At 49.7% G+C, this 18,520-nt stretch overlaps 1 protein-coding gene across 2 annotated transcripts; it reads right to left on the reverse strand.

Moving 5' to 3' along the window:
* Window positions 1-5,271: 5,271 nt before the first annotated feature.
* On the reverse strand, window positions 5,272-16,478 carry TRAF1 (TNF receptor associated factor 1). 2 transcript variants are annotated; one of them, XM_027688020.1, is made up of 11 exons: window positions 16,374-16,478; window positions 14,807-14,982; window positions 13,433-13,517; window positions 12,498-12,596; window positions 11,753-11,914; window positions 9,432-9,503; window positions 8,790-8,855; window positions 7,927-8,364; window positions 7,273-7,450; window positions 6,593-6,741; window positions 5,272-5,487 (listed from the first exon to the last, which is right to left on the reverse strand). In XM_027688020.1, the coding sequence occupies exons 2-11, from the start codon at window positions 14,980-14,982 to the stop codon at window positions 5,272-5,274; spliced, it is 1,641 nt and encodes a 546-aa protein (XP_027543821.1). In that variant the 5' UTR covers window positions 16,374-16,478. The 2 variants fall into 2 exon arrangements, with proteins under 2 accessions (XP_027543821.1, XP_027543820.1); XM_027688019.1 differs by having other exon boundaries at window positions 14,774-14,982.
* Window positions 16,479-18,520: the final 2,042 nt, after the last annotated feature.

The following is an 18,520-nucleotide window of genomic DNA, read 5'->3' on the forward strand; positions in this document are numbered from 1 at the left end:
CCGGTGCCCCCCGCCCGGCCCCGCCGCCGCCCTTACCGCGGGGTGCGCTCAGCGGGCGGCCGGGGCGCGGGGCCGGGGGGCTGCGGGGCGCGGCGGGGGCCGGGCGCGGGGCGCCATCTTCCCGCGCTAACCTCGCGCTCCCGCCGGCATTGACGTCCCGGTTATGCAATTAGCGGGGCCGCCCCCGCCGCCTCCCACGGGTCCGGTCCCACCGCGGCGCAGCGCATCCCCGCGGCACCGCCCGGCACCGCACGGACCGGGCCGGCAAACAGGGCACGGACCGGCACCGCACGGACCGGGCCGGCAAAGAGGGCACGGACTGGCATCACACGGACCGGGCCGGCAAAGAGAGCACAGACTGGCACCGCACGGATCGGCATCACACGGAGCGGCACGGACCGGCACCGCACGGATCAGACCGCAAACGCGGTTCGGCACGGCACGAGCTGGCACCGACCGGGATCCACAGGCACGGCACGGCTCGGCTCGGACCGGCATACAGGGCTCAGACCGGCAGACACGGCTCGGACCGGACCGGCTCGAACTGCCAAACACGGCACCGACCGGCAAACACGGCTCAGACCGGCAGGGCACGGACCGGGCCGGCAAGGCGCACCCCGGTGCGGCTCGGCTCAAAGAGGCTCGGCTTGGCTCAGTTCGGACCCGCCCGGTGCCCCGCAGGCAGCACCGCCGGGGCCAGGACGGGGCACCCCGGGCCGGCCACGCACCCACCGCCCGTGGAGAGGCACCGGCACCCCCCGCCACCCGCGGGACATCCCCGCCCGTCCCCCTCCTCCCACTCGTGGCTGCAGCCAGGAAAGGGCACCCCAGGGGCCTCCAGGATCGGGGGCCGGGCGGGGATGGGACGCGGGCAGTGCCTGCACAGCATTGTCCTGACAGGGAACGACCTGTGCTCGCCGGGATTCCTGGAAACGGGAGCAGCCTTTCAGCCTTTCTCTGAATCTCAACAGAGAAAAATCTATCACTGAAAAAAAAAAAACGCTTCGGTCGATGCCAAGAAGAAATCTGAAGGATTTGCTGTTTGTTGGAAAGCGCTCCTGAAAAAGCAATGTTTTCCAGGCTGCTCGGGCCGTGAAGGAGCTGATTCCCGGGGCAGGGTCTGGGCCAAGCGTGAGCCGAGTCCAGAGGGATTTTCCTGCCTGTGATGGATGAGCTCCTGCAGCACCAGGAGCTGGGGCTCCAAGCGCACCTGCAACAAGGCTTGGACTGCAAGTGAGCATCTCCCCAGGTGCCAGGGATGAGCAGCACGCTGCTGAGCTGCCTTTCCAACACACGGAAGCCTGTCTGCTAGGGACCAATATTTTAAATCAAACTTTCCCATAAAACATGGGTGTCGTGATGCTGCACCTGTGAAGGGGGTGGGAAACAGTTCCCTGAGCAGCTGCTCTGCTCCTTCTGTGCAGGTCTGTGCAAAAAGGAAAGCCCAGCACGGTGTGAAGGAGGTGGTCCAACATGCCATGCTGTGCCACACTGTGTCATGCTGTGCCACGCTGTGCCATGTGTGCAATGCTGTGCCATCCTGTGCCATGCTGTGCCACACCTCTAACTAGCCCCAGGCCCCAGCTCCACGTGAGTCACACTGGGATAGCGTGAGTCACCTCGGGATTAAAATAACCCCTGCGCCACAGCCCTGCCCTCAGACAAATCCCACTTCTCGCTCCGCTGCATCGGAGCTGCTGGATTTGCCCCAAATCCAGTGGATTGTGGCACTCCCGGGGCACCGTTCCTGTCCCAGCCTGTCCCCACGGGCTCAGGGAGCACCACCCTCCTGCCCAGCCCTCCCCTTGCTGATGTTTGCAGCAGGTTGGTCGTTTCCCACAGGAATGCGGATGGTGAGACACGGAAATCAAACTCTGGATCAGTAGTAACCTCCCTAAAAAGCCTCTGCACAGAGAGGGCACCCCAAAGCTGGCACCTGCCAATGGAGGGAGCGCAGCAACATTGCCCTGGGGCAAAAGCTCCAAACAAAAATTTAAATTTTAAAAAAAAAAAATTTGAGATGTATCCTCTGTTTCCTGACAGGAATGAAGCCACATAATTATGTTTGACTCTGGTTTCTTTGCAGGTGCTTCTGCCACAGCATCCACCGAGCTGAGGGCCAGCAATCCTGCACCCTCCTCAGGCAGGGAGTGTGGCCAACGTGGGCTCCCAGGGCAGGACTCCCGGCTCCTTCCCCACTACAGAATTCCCAAACAAAACCTGCGTTTGCAAAAGGTTTTGAATGAAGGCCCAGGTAGTTAACTACTCCAAAATTCCCAGTTTTCCCTTAAAAACTCTTAATTGCTCCTCCACACCCTGCACTTGCAGAGGTGACAAGGTGCTCTCCTGCTGGAGTGAGGATGGAGCAGCCGGAGGAGCACAGCCCTGGCTGGAGCAGAGCCTGCCGAGTGTGCAGGGAGAGCAGCTCCCAGCGCTGCCCTCCGGCTTTGAAAACTGCCCAGAAATCGTTGCAGCCTCTTTTCACAGTGTTTTTCTTTCTTTGAAGACAGGGGTGGGAGGAGGGGTTGTGTGTTGCCCTGTAGCCTTGGAGACCGAAGCCGAGGAATATTGAATGGAAACCCAAACACGGAGCTGCCTCTGAGCTCCAGGCCTGACACGGAGATCGGATCTGCCTTCCCACGGCTGGGCAGCTCACAAGTGCCACTTCCAGCTGGAGATTCAGTAGGATACATCCATGGCAATGGCAGGGGTTACAACCACAGCAGCTCCAGGCTGTTGACATAATTCCCCCTCTCTCTCGGCCAACGCTTCCTTCTGCTCCAAGGGTCTCAACCACCTCTTCACCAAAAGCATCTGATTGACCAACACGACCAATTTAAGCTCAAAGCCACTGTGTGCAAGGTTTGAGCTCATGTCCTGAAGCTTATAAGCCTAAAATTTGCCTGGTTTTATTCAGCTTTATTAGTCCTTTCTAAAAACACACGATCTTTCCCTACAAAACTTGTCCTTGGTTATTCCAGAGCGTCGTAGCTCCCGGAGCACCGGGACCCTTTGCCAACCCAGCCATTAAACACGGAGCAAACGGTACTGATTTAACTCCATAAAATTCTCATTGATTTTCCTGCATCTTTTGATTTGATCCAGGCAAAAAAAAGAGTAATCCCTTTGGCTGCTCCTTTCTGCAGCAGAAGTGATTCGATGGACTGGAGAACTCTTGCTGTCGCTCCGGTTTCAGCTCCTTGAAGTGTCAGCCACTTCCTCACCAAGGGAGGTTTTGCGGCCGAAGGTCTTTGGGGGTGAAAATCCGGAGGCAGTTCCAGGAACACCAGGGCTGGGAGCGGAGCCCTGTGTTTGGAAAGCAGCTCAATACATTCCACAGGGCCGTGGTAATGCTCCGGCTCCCCTGGCTCAGGGGGCAGGTCGAGCTCCTTGGAGCCCTTCCCGAGGACTCTGATCCAACGTTGTTGGGTCCGAGGTGTGGCTCCAATTGGAGCCAGAGCGGTTCAATCTGAATTTGAGCTGCCCTGTGCCAGCTGTGCCTTTGGAAGGAAGAGCATCAGGCATTGGGTTTCATGTCTTTTCATTTATTTAGCATGGATTTGATCCATATCCGTCTTTTTTTTTAATTTAGCTCTCTTTGCAACTGCATAAGACATGAAGAGCCTGTGAGTGCTCTCCCAGCTGGGCAGGTTTGAGGGGAATGGATGTTCTGGGCATGGCTGTAGTTCCTGAGCTCTAAAGAGACCTTCCTTCCCCCAGAAAGAAGGAAGGAAGGGAAGTGTTGTAGCACAGCTCAGCTTTTTCTATAACAAACCCCCATCATCACATCTCCAAGTTGCTCAAGTCCCTGTTTTACAGGGAAAATAACACCCAAACCTTTCTTAAGTTAGTGAGCTTTATTTAGGAAATAAATAAAATGGTAAGAAAATATGAATGATTGTAATAAATACAGCACTTGCCAAAGTGATACAGCCACGAGAAGCATAATATTTTTAGGCAAATTACTCCAGTGTGGTTACAGGGGCTAGAAAAATAACTTTCTGTCCTTGAAAGACATTTTAAATATGGAATAGAGGAAAAGACAGACAGAGAGAGAGACTGTGTGTCTGTGATGGCAAAGAATATCCAGTTTCTTCCCAAACGAGCTTTGATAAATATTTGTTTATGGGGTGGGTGTTTTTGAAATGTGATACTTTATCACAACTAATTATTTTAAAGGATGTTGTCAAGATAGAAATGAGAGCTTTTGCACACATCCAGACAGTCCCAAGCTGGTCTTGCATATTAAATAATTATTAATTTCTTACTTCTATTAAAAAAAAAAAAAGGAAAAACCATTTCTGCAGTTATTTCTGTTTTGGGGTGTGAAAAGACTTAAACATCAGAGCACGTGAAAAGAAGCAATAAAAAAACAATCAATAATTTCCAATAAGTGACTTGCCTTGAAGGTTCAAGAAGTGACTGGACAGTTCAAACCAAAGCCACTGAGGGATCCCTATCCTGCCTGGAGCAGAGCTCTGGGTTTCCAGGGGTTTCCAACCCCCAGAGCTCCAGACCTGCAATGGGAAAGTCAAACAGCTCCTTTGGAAATCCAAGAGTAATTCCCCCAAGGCACAGTGTCATCTGGTCCCTGACTGCTGCAACACAACATCTCTTTATAGGGCACATAAATAGAGGTTAAATAAAATAAAGGAAGGGAGGAATCGCCCGGGGCAGGGATTGGAGCCACCAGTGCTGCCCAGGACTCCTGAGGTCACCATGAGCACGGGCAGAGACACCCAAAGGGGGCCTCAGGGGAAGGAACCTGTCCTTGTTCCTGCTGGGAACAGCCAAAATCCCACCCTGGGGCTTTTTGGGGGGAACTGTGCCTCCTGCAAAGGGAGCTGGATGTGCCACCACGGTGCTGCCGGAGGATGGTAAAGCTCAGCTTCCCCCTTGCACCCCCTAAACCTGTCAATCCAAGGGATTTGAGCCTCACTCCCTGCCAGGAACCCCGGCAGAACCACCCCCACGCCCAGGCTGGGTGTGAGGAACAACAGTGCTTTCTCCACAAATCCCTCTGAGGGGCTGGGGGTGACTGTGACCGACACCCAAACCAGGAAAAGCGGCTGTTTTGGTGGGATAATCCCATTCCCCTGGGCAGGAGCCCATTCCGTGTGCACAGGGGGAAGCCCTTGGCACAGGGGGATCTCCAGGTGACACGAGTGGGCTTCGTGTGCACACGGGAACCACCACGAGGCCTCAAACTGGTGGTTTCATCCCCGTTTCCTCTCGCCCTTCAGCAGGTGCTTTCCCAGCTCTCCAGGTTTGCTAATTGGTTTCGATGATGCACTTGAGGAAAAGCGTGTCCTCCTTCACGTAGGCGTGTTTGGGGGACTGCAGCTTGGCCAGGGGCAGGAAGGTGGGGCAGCCACTGGCCACGTTCATGTCGTGCACCGGCCTCTGGAAGGACGCGGAGGCCAAATCCGGCCGGAAGGCGTCGATCACGTGCTCCCTGTTGTTCTGGTCCAGCAGCATAAACGTCACCTGGGGAAACCAGGAGGTGGTTATTGGAGTTAAAAAAATAAACCAGCGCACACCGTGGACAGAAGAGCTGCAAAAGCTCCATTGATGGTTGAACACAAACTGTGACCAACGTTTCCAGCCGTGATCAGATCATGCCAACAAGGGGGACTGTAACAGTTCCCAGATGAAATGTTTAAAACTTTGCCACCCCTCAAACAAAATTCAATTAAATCAAGCAGGGCATTATTTCTTGGTAGAGGACTGCACAGTCCAAAGGCTTTTTTTTCCTCTCTCTTGACAACTTAAACAAACCTCGGGTTTGGTTACAGTCATTACATTTATTCTGTTATTGTGGTTTGGAGTCAGAAGAAACAGCTCAGTTGCCTGTGCACGAATATGGAAAAGACACAACCTAAATATCAGTATAGAATCTCCCTATCTCATTACCCCTTTTATTAACTCACTGTTCTTTAGCTTTAAATATGAAATGTATGTAATAATCTTTTAATACAGTGAAGATTGGGAACTTTGATTTCTGCTTTTTTGGCTGCTAACAGGCAGTAAAGCTGTTTAAAGCTATTTATATGAAAGGCTTATGGAATTATTACCACACACAGAGCAGAGATCAGGCCCTGCCAGGGTTTCACTGCTTTTCTAACCACTGTTGCCATTATCAGACCACACTTAGGAGAAAAAATTAGACCAGGATCACATGAGACATCTGTGGCACCTTTGTAAGTGGAACTCTCACCCTTCTGACACCTTCAGGCAGCAAATTCCCTCATAAATTGATATTATCTATGTTTAGCAAGAGCCAGGAGAAAATGTGTCTCTGGCTTTAGCCCAGGTGGACATAGGTTGGAATATCTGGAATATTTCAAACACCATGTTGTGGTGTCTGAAAATCCCACCAGGCAAATTAGGGAATATCAGCAGGAGCAGCTTTCCCTGGAAGTGACTCCAGTCAGAGACAAATTATTACCCAGGATTCCAGGATGGCCTTCGGAGGGGAAAATGGGAAAACAGCCCAACTTCCACTAAACCAGAGGAAAAAGTCCCCTTGTGCTGACTGGGAGAAGCAGTGGGTTTAGGCTGGGATCAGCCATGGAAAGGTTTCCCTTCTCACCTTGTGCCTGAAGGGCCACGGGAGCAAAGCGTCGTAATCTCCTTTCATGACCACGAAGAACAGGGACATGTGGGTCCCTTTCCCTGTGCCATCCCCGTTCAGGTACACCCTCAGGCACACCTTGTAGCCATACTTCGCAGTGTAGAAAGCTGAAAATCAGAACTTTTCGTTAGTGAAGCCTCCTCTGGAAAAACAAAGAGGCCTAATGAGCGTTTCTGCCACGTGGGAAGAGGCGGCGTGTGCCGCGTTTCGCTCTCACGGGGAGAACAGACAAATCAGTCCCCCCTGGGGGTTACAAGCAATGAAATTCCAGTGGTTGGAATCCTTTTAGTGCCTCATGCCTTGGTGAAAATTACCTGTTATTAGCCACACAAGTGTATTTTACCTAATCCAATTACTCCCCACGTGGGAAATAGCTGCAGCAGGAAGTCCTGTGGTGCCACAGGCATCGAGCTGTGGCTTGGGAGGGAGGGATCCAGCAAACGACACTGCAAGTGGCTGTGGTGGAGGGCAAACTGCAGAGGGAGAGCCCAGACTAGAGCACAACTCTTTGGAAAAGCTGGATTAGAGGTCTTTGCACAAACAGCATCTTGGTTTAAGGAGCTGTTTTAAAGCAGAAGCAGAAAGGAGCAGCGTCCCGGAGGAACGAGGGTTTGCAGACACACGGACCCGTGCTTTACCTGGTGAATACAACCCCACTGTCCTGCCAGTCACAGAGTCTTGGAGCTTCCTGCCCACGTCTGTTATTTTCCAGAGAAAGATGCCATCGTAGGAGGCCTGCTCTGAGAACAGCAGGCTCTTGTGCAGGCTGCTCAGCCCCGCGTCCTTCTGCGTCAGGCACCGGTGCAGCTCTGCAATCTGGAGGAAAAAGAAAGCATTCCTCAGCCACCCCCCCTCCCCAGGCTGTGCTGCAGGAGCAGCTGAATCGTTCTGAAGTGCTCCTGTTCTGAAATCCTCCTTTGATTTCTTTTCAAGTGACAGCTCTGCGTCAAAACAAGCGGATAGATGGTTGTTTGGGCCTCCAGGCAAACTGCTGCTGTAAGAGGATCAGTCAATTAAACAACTGCCTTGCTTGCTCACAGTCTGATGCTGGCAAACTCTGAACGCTCAAAAAGCCTCAGGAATATCTTGGTACCTAAATGTGGATTTAGAGAACAAATACTAGTGATCCCCACTTGAAAATTCATCCAAAACAACACCAGGATCCCGTAGATGTGTCCAGAACTTAACACTTCCCAGCTCACACTCCCTGCCCTGATCCCTCTCACTGATACGTGTCAATATTTGCTGTCCACAGAATAAAGACATTGACAGTTCTTATTGGAACTATTTACCTTCAGCTCAAGGCCTCGGATTATGTTTTGGTCCAGCTCGCTCTGCCTCCGGAAGGCCATGATTTCCATGTGGGAACTCTCCACCTCTTTATTGAGCACTGCCACGATGTTCTCGAACACGTGCAGCTTATTTTCCAGCTCGGAAATCACCTTCTCCCTCATGAGTTGTTGCAGAACAGACTCATCCTCAGAAAGAGAAGATCCAGGCAGACAATCCACTTCCAGATCCCCACTGCTGTCCGGCCCTGCTGGGATCTGCAGGCTGGAGAGGCTTTTTCCTGCCCTGTTCCCGTTCAGCTCCGGCTGTGGGGTGGCACCGTGGGCAGCCTTGGCAGCAGAGCACAAGGTTCCCCTCAGCTGCCTCATGTGCTGCAGCAGCAGCAGCATGTGGGCCCCAACTGCAGATTTTTCGTGCTCCTTCATCTTCTCTTTGCCTCCCTGGAAGAAGGTGACACTGTTAATACACTCTCTATAACCACCCCGTGGATGGGGTGAGGCCAAATCCAGCAATTCTGTGGCTTCCTGGGAGAGGCAGAGGTGGAAAACCTGGAAGATGCGGGTGCAGCTACATCAGCTGGCACCAGAGGAGGCACAGGGAGCCCTCTCAGCTCAGGCTACACGTGTGGAATCAGAGAACTGCTAAGGCTGGAAAGACCTTCAAGTTCATCAAGTCCAACCATGTACATGTGCTACACAAAAAAATAAAACAATTGGTGGCAATTTGGGTATTAAACAGGATGCCAGGCAGAGTCCCTGCGAGATTCCCAGATAAGCCAATATTTAACACATAAAACTCTGCAGAAAAGATGACACAAGGCAACTAAAATGCAAAGAAGTGCTGTTTCTGTTTCCATTTCACTCACCCTAAATGAACAGCCCACTTCAGAAAAGCGACAGCCATCCTTGTTGGCTGAGGGGGTAGAGAGGCTCTGTTGGGAAAAATAAAAAAAAGAGAGAGAAAATAATCAAATATTTATTGAAAGTGATTCTTTTATTTCCCTACAAACACCTGGGCCACAACCCCAGCAGCCATAAATCAGGTTCACTCAAGTCAGGGCATTACCACAGTGTCCAACCAGCTTTGAAAATTGATGGTAAATCAATTAAGAGGTGGCTGATTGCAAGTTTCTTGCACGGTGAAGTATCCATCCAACAGACCCCATAATGTCACAGCACAATTTAATAAACCACAGCTTCTCATAAATAAGATACTTTAAATACCCTGCTCTACAGCACACTCCTCTTTTCTCATGGGGGTCTCCCTGAGTATGTGAAAGGCAACAAGTATTTCCCCATTTTATATGATTAATTGAGAAGATAATTTGCTAAAGTTAATTGTGGGAGCAGGGAAGAGAAGGCAGCAGAGCTTTGCTGGCATGTAAAGAGCAGCCAGATACAACTGCTGTACCTGAAGATGTTCTCAGATGCTCTTTAATCAATGTGAACAAGTGATAATTTTATTAATTGAAATAAAACTGCCTTGCAGTCACTCATCTTTTACCCACCTTTTCCTTGGATGCTGTTTCTGTTTGCACGTGGTTTTGTTCCTTACAGAAATTGTCTTCACATGAATGCTCCTGTCATTAAAACCAGAAGAAAAGAATTCAGTACATGATTAAATTATTGACCTGCAGGGTCCCCCTGGGATATTGGATAGAAGATTGGCAATGTAAAAGTCTTGCCAGGTTCAAACCATAGTTCTGTGCACACACACATGTATGTACACACACATATGTGCAATGACAAGCAGGTGTGTTACAGAACAGGAAGCAACACTGACAAACAGAACAGGAAATTCAAATATATACACACACACACATATATATATATAAATATAAACAAGCTCAAGAACAGGAAGCTCAGACATAAAGTCAAATTCAAATATAAACTCTCCTTGCATTGACTTCATGTAATTTGCTCAATGTGCAGACCCTTCTTGCATCCTGCTTATGCACATTTTGAGGGCTGGAATCCAAATTTTGCTAATGCAAAATGCACCACCACTAACAGGAGGCTTCCTGCCATTCCTGGCTCCAAGAAGGGGAAGGTAATTCCCCTGCCATTGGCTCATAGCTGGAATATCTGTATTTAACACAGCAGCTGTCAGCTCTCCATTCACACTGCTCAGGGGGGACTGGCTTTAATCTTTATAAACTCCTCTTCATACCAGTCCTAAGCTCCTATTCGATTCTCAGAAATGCAGCCACAGGATTTTCTCCCTCTCTAACTCGGTTTTTAACACTCTTTATCTTGCTGTTGCACAAAATATGCCTTTATTTCCTTCCTTTCTGCTCTTTTCCTCCTTCAGGTCACCGATCTGAGGAGACGGCTTCACATCTCGAGGGGGGAAGGGGCTGGAGAGAAATTTCTTTAAAATAGAGAAATGCAAAAATCACGAGACCCATAAGTGAGTGTCTGAGAGGGAGAGAGGGAGAGCAGTGCCCCAAAACCTACTATTAGCTCCCAGAGGGCTGTGGACACATAGAATACCCACAAATAATCAACATTCTCAAGCCACTTCACTGCGAAGTTAATAAAGCAGAGCATGCAACGAGCAACGCTCCGATTTTACAAACACTAAAAGGAGGCAGAGAAAAAGCAACATCTCCGGGCCAACCCCCCGGCTCGGTTGCCAAGGTTTCCTGACCAAAAAATTAATTAGGTGGCAGCGAACCGGAATGAGTGGGAGGAAAACAGCTCTCGAGCGAGGAAGGTGGAGGGGCCGAGCCGGAGCTGCGGTATCAGAGCTCCGAGAGGAGAAAGGTGCTGGGGGAGCACACCGGGCTCAGGTTTCCCCCTCCAGCCCGAGGCTGCGCTCACAGAGAGCTGAGAGGGATTTAGTGTTGCCACCTTCTGGTATTTAAGCTGGAAAACACACTGGATTTAGCTCTGGGAAGAGCCGCCTGGGTCCAGGTATTTTTCTTGCTCTGTAGGAGTTGGTGAGGTGTGAGGAGCACATGCAAAAGCTTCCCAAGGAGCAGGTTTTAGCAGAGCACCTTATTCTTACCCCAGAAGACTGTTACCCCCTCGTTGAATAAATCTCACAGCTCAATATGTGGAAAGGCATCAAATTTTGACAGTTTGGAGCTGCCCACTGCTGTTTAACACCTTCAAAATATTCCCAGCCCTCCTGCCAGGTGGGTCTTGGATCACTCTGCCCCCATCCCAGGACAAAACTCCAAGGCTGGCAATTATTCTCTTTAAATCATTTGGAGGGAACAACATCCATTATTTTGAGCAAACACCATAAAAACTCTGAGGTAAATAAGTTTAAATAGTCACTGGGAAATTTGTGGCAGATTCAGAGTACGACCTTCCTGGTCTGTTATTGACACTGCTGATAATTTGGAGATTATACCTGATTGCACCTAATAGAAATAATATCTGACAGCCCTGCCTTATAAATTTGTGGGTAGTTTTAATTTGAATAAAATTCCAGCCAATTCCAAGGTCTCTTCCCTGCCACTGTCTGTGCTCTTCTGCTTCTCCCCTACCTCATACTGGGATGTGTTTTGAGGTTGAAAATGAGGGATTGGGGTTTTCTTTCCAGAGCTATAACATGGGCTGCCTCAGCCCTGGGGGATCACACAGGCACTTCCCTCTTTGGGGAAGCAGGTTATCACATCCAGCTCAGTTTTCCCCTCCAACATCCAGCTCATTTTCCCCTCCAACATCCAGCTCATTTTTGCTAGGAAAAAAAAAAAATCAGAAAACTCAGGAAAATTAAACATCCTTCGAGTGCAGTGAAATCAGGATGGGAAAATGGCATGATAGATTATTTAAGATAAGAGCACAAAGCCCTAATTTGAGAGAGAACTGTTCTTACTTGGTATTCAGTGCTGGACAAGCTGCGCTGGCACTGCTGACACACGGTCACATTATTGACACAGCCCTTTTCCAAGTGATCTGCCAGTTTTTTCCTCATCACCACGTGCCCACAACCAGTGTGACAGGGGATTAAAGCATATTCACATAAGCTCTGGTGCTCCTGGAAGTCAAAAGTTATAAAGCAACCACTGGTTACTAAAATGCTGATTCACATCTCTCTATAAATAGCCCCAGTTCTGGCAGCCCAGAGCCCTGAGCTGCATTTCTTCTAAGCTTGGGTAAAGTCCCACTGCACAGAGTTATGAGATTACTGGTGAAAAATTCACCAGCTTTACTGGGGCTTTTTTTGGTAATTCTTAACTTTAAAAAAAGCCAAAACCAAAACCAAACAACTTTTGATAAATTCAAACACGGGATCTGCCTCGGACTTTCTCTCTTAAGTGCTTTTCTTTAGCAATAACTCAATAACTGGTCTCAGCTTTCCCCCTTGTATCCACTATTCTAACTTGCATGGCAGATTCCCAAATCTTGCCCATTTAAATGTTTTACCTGGGGCAGATCAGCCTGAAAAGAATGATGGAGATATGTTTTTAGGTATTTTGTTGGTATAAATCCCAGTGCTCTCACTGATCCTAATGATGTTACATTAATCTGTGTTTGCTGAGAACCTGCTTTCATTGTCTCTCTGTCCCCCCTTTTAGTAAGACATTATGTTAATCTAAATAAACCATCTTTAAACATACTTCAAAATCCTTCATGATACCAGACCAACTGCATCCAAGGGTCACACAGTGGACTTTGAGTTCAGAAATCTCTTTATTAATGGCAGCATCACCAAAAGCCTGGAAAATAAACAGAGTAAGGAAAAAAAAAACACTGGTCAGAAAGTAATCCATTCTTTTGATTATCCTTTATTATTTTTTTTAAATTTACTGTACTGCCATAAGACTCTGTAACCCAGCCAGTTAATCTTAGCGTGGTAGAAACCCAAATAATTATTAAATAATTCCTTACTGTTAAAAAATAAGCTACTTGATGTGTTCTAAATTTACTGAAAATATGCCCAGCCCACCACAGCTCTTATTTTACATTCCTTTTCCCAGAAGCCTGAAATATGTCCCATGCAACAGAATGTGCTGACAGGAGCCTGACTACGGGGTCTCCTAATGAATGCATTTAATTATCGAGGTCATTAACACCTCTTAACGTGCTGCAGAGAGGACTCGGTTTCTCAGATGGGGCTGTTTCCATTTACTGGGCACTAAAGAAAAGAAATGTGAACCACGTGGGGGTGGTTTGGGGTTGTTTTTTTTGCACTAGATAGATTTTTGCATTTTGTGAACCATGAAAAACGGTACAATTGTAAGGTTGGAAAATCCATCAGGATACTTCCCAAGGATAATAAGTAACAGCTCAGACATCTTATTACAAGCAGGAAAGCACCAGGTACTTTGAGGTAATAAAAAGTTAATTATATGGAAGAGTGTGGGATTTTACAGTGCAGAATATGGACTTGGAAAATCCTGAGGCTGCCATTGCTTTTTTTAAATCACAAAGGGTGGGAAATCCAAATGACTAAAGCCCAAGTTAAAATCAGCTGCCATCACATTTTATATTATTCCCTCCTCAACTCCAGGGTAGCCCAGATAATGATAATAATAAATTAATGACAACTTACCCTTTCTTCTGCCAGTAGGCTTTCCTCACTTAAAATGTTGGGATCTTCCTCCTTACATTTCTGGCAAATTGCATTTTTGTTGTTTCTGGTAAAAAGAAACAAGAACGAAATACAGTCCATCAGTGTATTGTAGTTTAGGAGGTCCCTGGATAGGCACTGACACAAATAAACCCATGGAAATTGTAATTTCCACTCAGAATCCATAGTCCTTGTTCAGGAAAGGGCCAATTCTTGAACATGCTGACATAAAAAAACTCTGCTTTCTGTTCTTCTAGACCAGGCCCAGGCCCATAAATTTATCTCTGATTCAGTAAAACAAGAGCACCCTGGATCATAAACAAGAATAAAGATGGAAAACTATTTATCTCGTCAATTAGAACCCCATGTAGGGGAGGTAACATGAAAACTAAAGTCTTTTAAAACACAGAAAATTCCTATTTAGCCAAGACAAATACAAAGATATATAAGACATTATGTTTGTTAAAATCCTGAATGTCTCTTGTCAAGGGACTGTAAGTCCCATGGAAAGACTAACTCAAGGGTAAAGCACTTAATCAAGGTTAAATCACTTAATCAAGGTTAAATCTTGGAGGAGCCAAGGTTAAATCAGAATTATTATGTCACAGGTAGAAAAACTGGCACCTGCCAGGCCCAGCATCCACCCTGCACATTCCATGGTGGGAAGAAGGAAGAGGCAGGGGGTATCCTGCAGTCCAGCAAGGGAAGTCCTCCCAGAGTGTAAAATGACTTGGTCAGGGAGCTACAGCCTTGTCCCTGAGCTCAGTGACAGTTCCAGGGAGCTTTTGGAGCCCCAGCCTTGTCCCTGAGCTCAGTGACAGCTCTGGGGAGCTCTTGGAGCCTTGTCCCTGAGCTCAGTGACAGTTCCAGGGAGCTCATGGAGCCACAACCTTGTCCCTGAGCTCAGTGACAGCTCCTGGGAGCTCTTGGAGCCCCAGCCTTGTCCCTGAGCTCAGTGACAGCTCCAGGGAGCTCAGTGACAGTTCCCAGGAGCTCTTGGAGCCACAGCCTTGTCCCTGAGCTCAGTGACAGTTCCCAGGAGCTCTTGGAGCCCCAGCCTTGTCCCTGAGCACAGTGACAGCTCCAGGAAGCTCTTGGAGCCACAGCCTTGTCCCTGAGCTCAGTGACAGTTCCCAGGAGCTCTTGGAGCCACAGCCTTGTCCCTGAGCTCCCTGACAGCTCTGGGAGCTCGTGGAGCCACAGCCTTGTCCCTGAGCTCAGTGACAGCTCCCAGGAGCTCTTGGAGCCTTGTCCCTGAGCTCAGTGCCATGACCCAGCTCCCGGGAGCCCTTGTATCCATGGAATCCCTGCCCAGGGACGTACCGGACGATCCAGGCGAGGCAGGCAGAGCAGTACCTGTGCCCACACAGTGTCTGCAGGGCCTTCTTCAGGATGTTGTTGCAGTTGCTGCACAGGTACTTCTGCCCAGGCACGTCCTCACAGATGGTGGTGGGGTATCCAACAGGAAACTCGTTTTCATCAGGAGAAGAGCCCAGCACGTCCTGCAGGGCCCTGCTCGTGTTCTCAGCCATCTGGGGTGAATATTGTCAGAGGCAAGTTAAAAAAAGCAGGTGCTCAAACAAGGCAAGTCCTCACTTTGATGTGAGAGGATGTATCAGGCATCAAAGCCCGCGAGCAGCTCCAGCCCAGAGCAGTGGCAGTGATGTGTTTGACTGGCTCTGACTAAATGTCACAGTGGGGTTTGACCAGGTACCAGCAGGAAATTACTGCACAGATCTAAAATTTCCCTCAAGCACGACATGAAAATGGACAATGTATTAAAATGAGCGGTTGGGGTTTTCTTTCCAGAGTTTTTGTAGCTTGTAGGAAGATGAGCTACAATCCCACCGGTCCCCATCACACAGAGTTGTTTCCTGTAGAGTAAATCCCCAATCACATTCACTTCCCAGCAGCCAAAATTTGTGATGTCACTTCATAGGTACAGAAACTGAGCAACTGGTGAGTGGACAGTGATTCTCCTGAAGTCATAAAGGAAAAAGGACAAAGGAAATCTCAAGTCCAGAAATTCTTAACACTTGAGCTCTTCCCAGCTACACTTGGAGCCACACGTGCCAAGGTGTCCTGCACCTCCAGTATGGTTTGGGTAACAAGGGGGGAGCAGTGGGATGTTTTTGGAAATGCAGCCAAAAAGGATTCTGGTGTCTCTTGGAAAGTTCAAGGAAGGTTTTCACTCAGGGACATGGTGCAGTTTGATCATAATAATGCCTTGGCAAAGCTTTTTTTTTTCCCCTGTGACAATACTGACACACCATAACCTATCTCAGTATTACCAGAAGCCACGGTGACTAATAAACCCGAAAAAAATGAATCGAGGCTGCCTGGGGCAGGCCAGGCCTGGGGTAGGGGTAGGGCCCTGGGGTTCGGGCTCTGCTTTGGGAACAAACCGCGTTTTCCACGGCCTGGCTCAGCCCAGCCCATCCCCGCGGCCTCTGCAGGCGTTTGGCGGGAGCTCCGCAGCGAACGCAGGAGCTGCAGAACCTGCCAGAGCTACAAACCAAAGCCGGCAGCGCAGCCTTGGCGGGGCCGTGGGGGGGTTTGGGGTGCGGACCGTGGGTGGGTTTGGGGTGCGGGCCGTGGGTGGGAGCCCAGGACGAGCCTCCCCCTCTCCTGGCCGCAGTTCCCGTTCGGAGCCATCCCGGGATATCGGGAACGCGCAGCCCCGGCTCGGGGGGTCCCCGGGGCCCCACCCGAGCTCAGCGGGGCGGAGAGCGGGCAGGACCCCCGGGCAGCCCCCGCTGCCCTCCCGGGGCTCTCTGCGGGGCCGGGCCCGTGTCCCCGGAGGGAGCGGGCGGGTCCCCGCGGTGGGAGGCGCGGGGGGGCTGCGGGTTCCATCCCTTCATCCCTCCATCCTTCCCTCCCTCTCCCCTCCGTCCCTCCCTCTCCCCTGCATCCCTCCCCGTACCTGGGCCCGGCGCTCCCCGCGGGCACGGGAGATGCCGCTCGGTCGGATCCCGGCGCTGCTGCCTCGCCCCGGCCGGGAGGAGCGGGGAGCGCGAACCGCACCCGCGGGGCTTCCCCCGCTCCGGCGCAGTCCCGGCCCGCGGGGACGGGGAAGTGGCCGAGGAAATGCCCCGGGGAGCGAATTCCCCCCGGGACAGCAGAAAGGGAGAAGCTGGCGGCTGGTTCCTGAAAGCGGGGTGAGGTGCCGTCTGACATGGTGACCCGGCACGGGCACTCGGGCAGAAAGTCCTGCCTGCCCAGAGTGCGGTCACAGCCCAAAATATCCCTGCACAGCCCTGGCTGCTCGGGGGAGCCCCTGCCCCAAATACGGGACGGGAGCCTGGACTCTTTGGGACCTACGGGAAACCTCCCCCTCCAACCCCGCTGTGCCTCCCCCTTCGATGCAGATCGGAACTCATACGGGGCTATGAGTTACAGGATAACTCAAGGGAGTTCAGTAACATATGCAAATCCTTCTAAGAATGCAGTAAAGATTCTACAAAGGCAGGTTTCACTATCAGCAGAGGATCCTCCTCACCCCTGACAGAGCTCACTTTGCTGTAACCTTGTCTAAGTTCTGACCGAGGATTCAGCCAGAAAAGCAGTGGCAGATGCAAATCTGTTCACTTTTCCTTGTGAAGGAGACTTGGGGAATATCCCTGAGGGCGGGTTCTTGCTGAAAATCAAAACTCAAAGGCAGAGGTGGCTCTCTAGGGCCTTCACTCAGCTGCACTGACAACAGTGACCATCTCCAGGTACCTGGGACTGTGCGAGGGGTTGTTGGACATCAGTGAGTGTTTGCTCGAAGTCTGGCCCCTTCCTGTGCTGTGTGTGCACAGACAGGCTCTTCATTTCCACTTCCCTCTCTCTGCTTCTCTGGGCTGTAAATTTATTTGTAGGTGCTGGTCTGCTGTAGATCCAGAGGCAGATCTGCAGTGCAGAGTCATCAGGGCCCTGTATCACCTGAGAAAAGTGTGAGACAGCCTCAGTTAGTCCCCTCAATGAACCATTTGCTTTCATTAGTGTTGTTAAAATTCATGGCAAGTTCATCTGGCCCAGGCAGTTTCTGCAAGGACGTGAGTGAGGTTCTGAAAGAGTTTTTTTAAAAGATTTCTGGATGTGGCTTTTTCGGCTTTGGGGCTATAAAGAGGTGTGAGATGTTAAATTTAGAAAGATTACACACCAGGGGGTCAGGTTCTGTTTGGGGATGAAGAGGCAGCTCTCTGGGCTCTCAGTTCACTCCTTTTCTCCTGCTTTGAGACTTCTCAGAAGTGTCTGTGATTCTAGGACACCTCTGCCTTCAGAGGTGCTGAATTACACAAAGGAACCGAAGATAAGGTTTGGTACTTTCCAAACTAGAGAGATTTCCTCTGTTAGATTTCCCCTTGATGAGATCAGTTAACTGAAAACAGGATGTGGCTCTGGGAGAGATTAAAATTTGAAGCTTGACTTGACTGTAGAGCCATTCCCCCAGTGCTCAGCATTGCAGGGCCCTGTGTCACTATTTAAGGTGAATGATCATTTTTATATCTGAGGAAAAAAGCTCTTAAGGGAATATATTAATATATTTAATGTTAACTTTTTAAAATAAGCAAAGGGCTTGAGATTTTTAACACAACAGATTTCACAGGGCATTTCAAATAGAATTTAGGCTCAGATGCTCTCTGTTATAAAGATGGTAATCAAAATGTAAATGGTATTTTCGGGGCTGATAATTGCATTTCAGAGAGATGCTTGAGATGGGGGTGTCTCATTCTGTGAAAATGTAATTTTCAGTCAGCATAAATTACCTGGGAATGTGCATCTGCTCTAGGAAACCCTGAAAAGTTGGTAAAACACAGGAAGGAAAAATTGCTTTCCAAGCAGCTCCAGCCCCCATGAGATGCAGTTCTCCCAGGAACTGGAGCTCAGTGCTCCAAGTCAAGACTCCTGCCTGCTCATGGCTCCGATATTAAGTAGTTCTATAACTTTCCTGACTAAAACTACCCATGAAATAGGAGTACAATGGAGTGTCTGAGGTTTCATCAATTCAGGAATAAAAAAAGAGGAATCATTAAATTTGATATACTGTTAATCCTCAGCAAACCTGACAGCTTTGCCACAATTCAG

The sequence above is a fragment of the Neopelma chrysocephalum genome, unplaced genomic scaffold (genome assembly GCF_003984885.1).
Source record: "Neopelma chrysocephalum unplaced genomic scaffold, ASM398488v2 Primary Assembly neopelma1_74, whole genome shotgun sequence".
NCBI lineage: Eukaryota > Metazoa > Chordata > Aves > Passeriformes > Pipridae > Neopelma > Neopelma chrysocephalum.

What these genes read in the sequence shown, in the direction of transcription:
- TRAF1 (XM_027688019.1), bottom strand. Translation starts at nt 14,982, where the DNA reads ATGGCTGAGAACACGAGCAGGGCCCTGCAGGACGTGCTGGGCTCTTCT. An exon ending in AAACAGCATCCAAGGAAAAG is followed by an intron (nt 8,856 to 9,431) that starts GTGGGTAAAAGA and finishes TTTTCCCAACAG; the next exon opens with AGCCTCTCTACCCCCTCAGC. An exon ending in TCCGAGGCCTTGAGCTGAAG is followed by an intron (nt 7,451 to 7,926) that starts GTAAATAGTTCC and finishes TTTTTCCTCCAG; the next exon opens with ATTGCAGAGCTGCACCGGTG.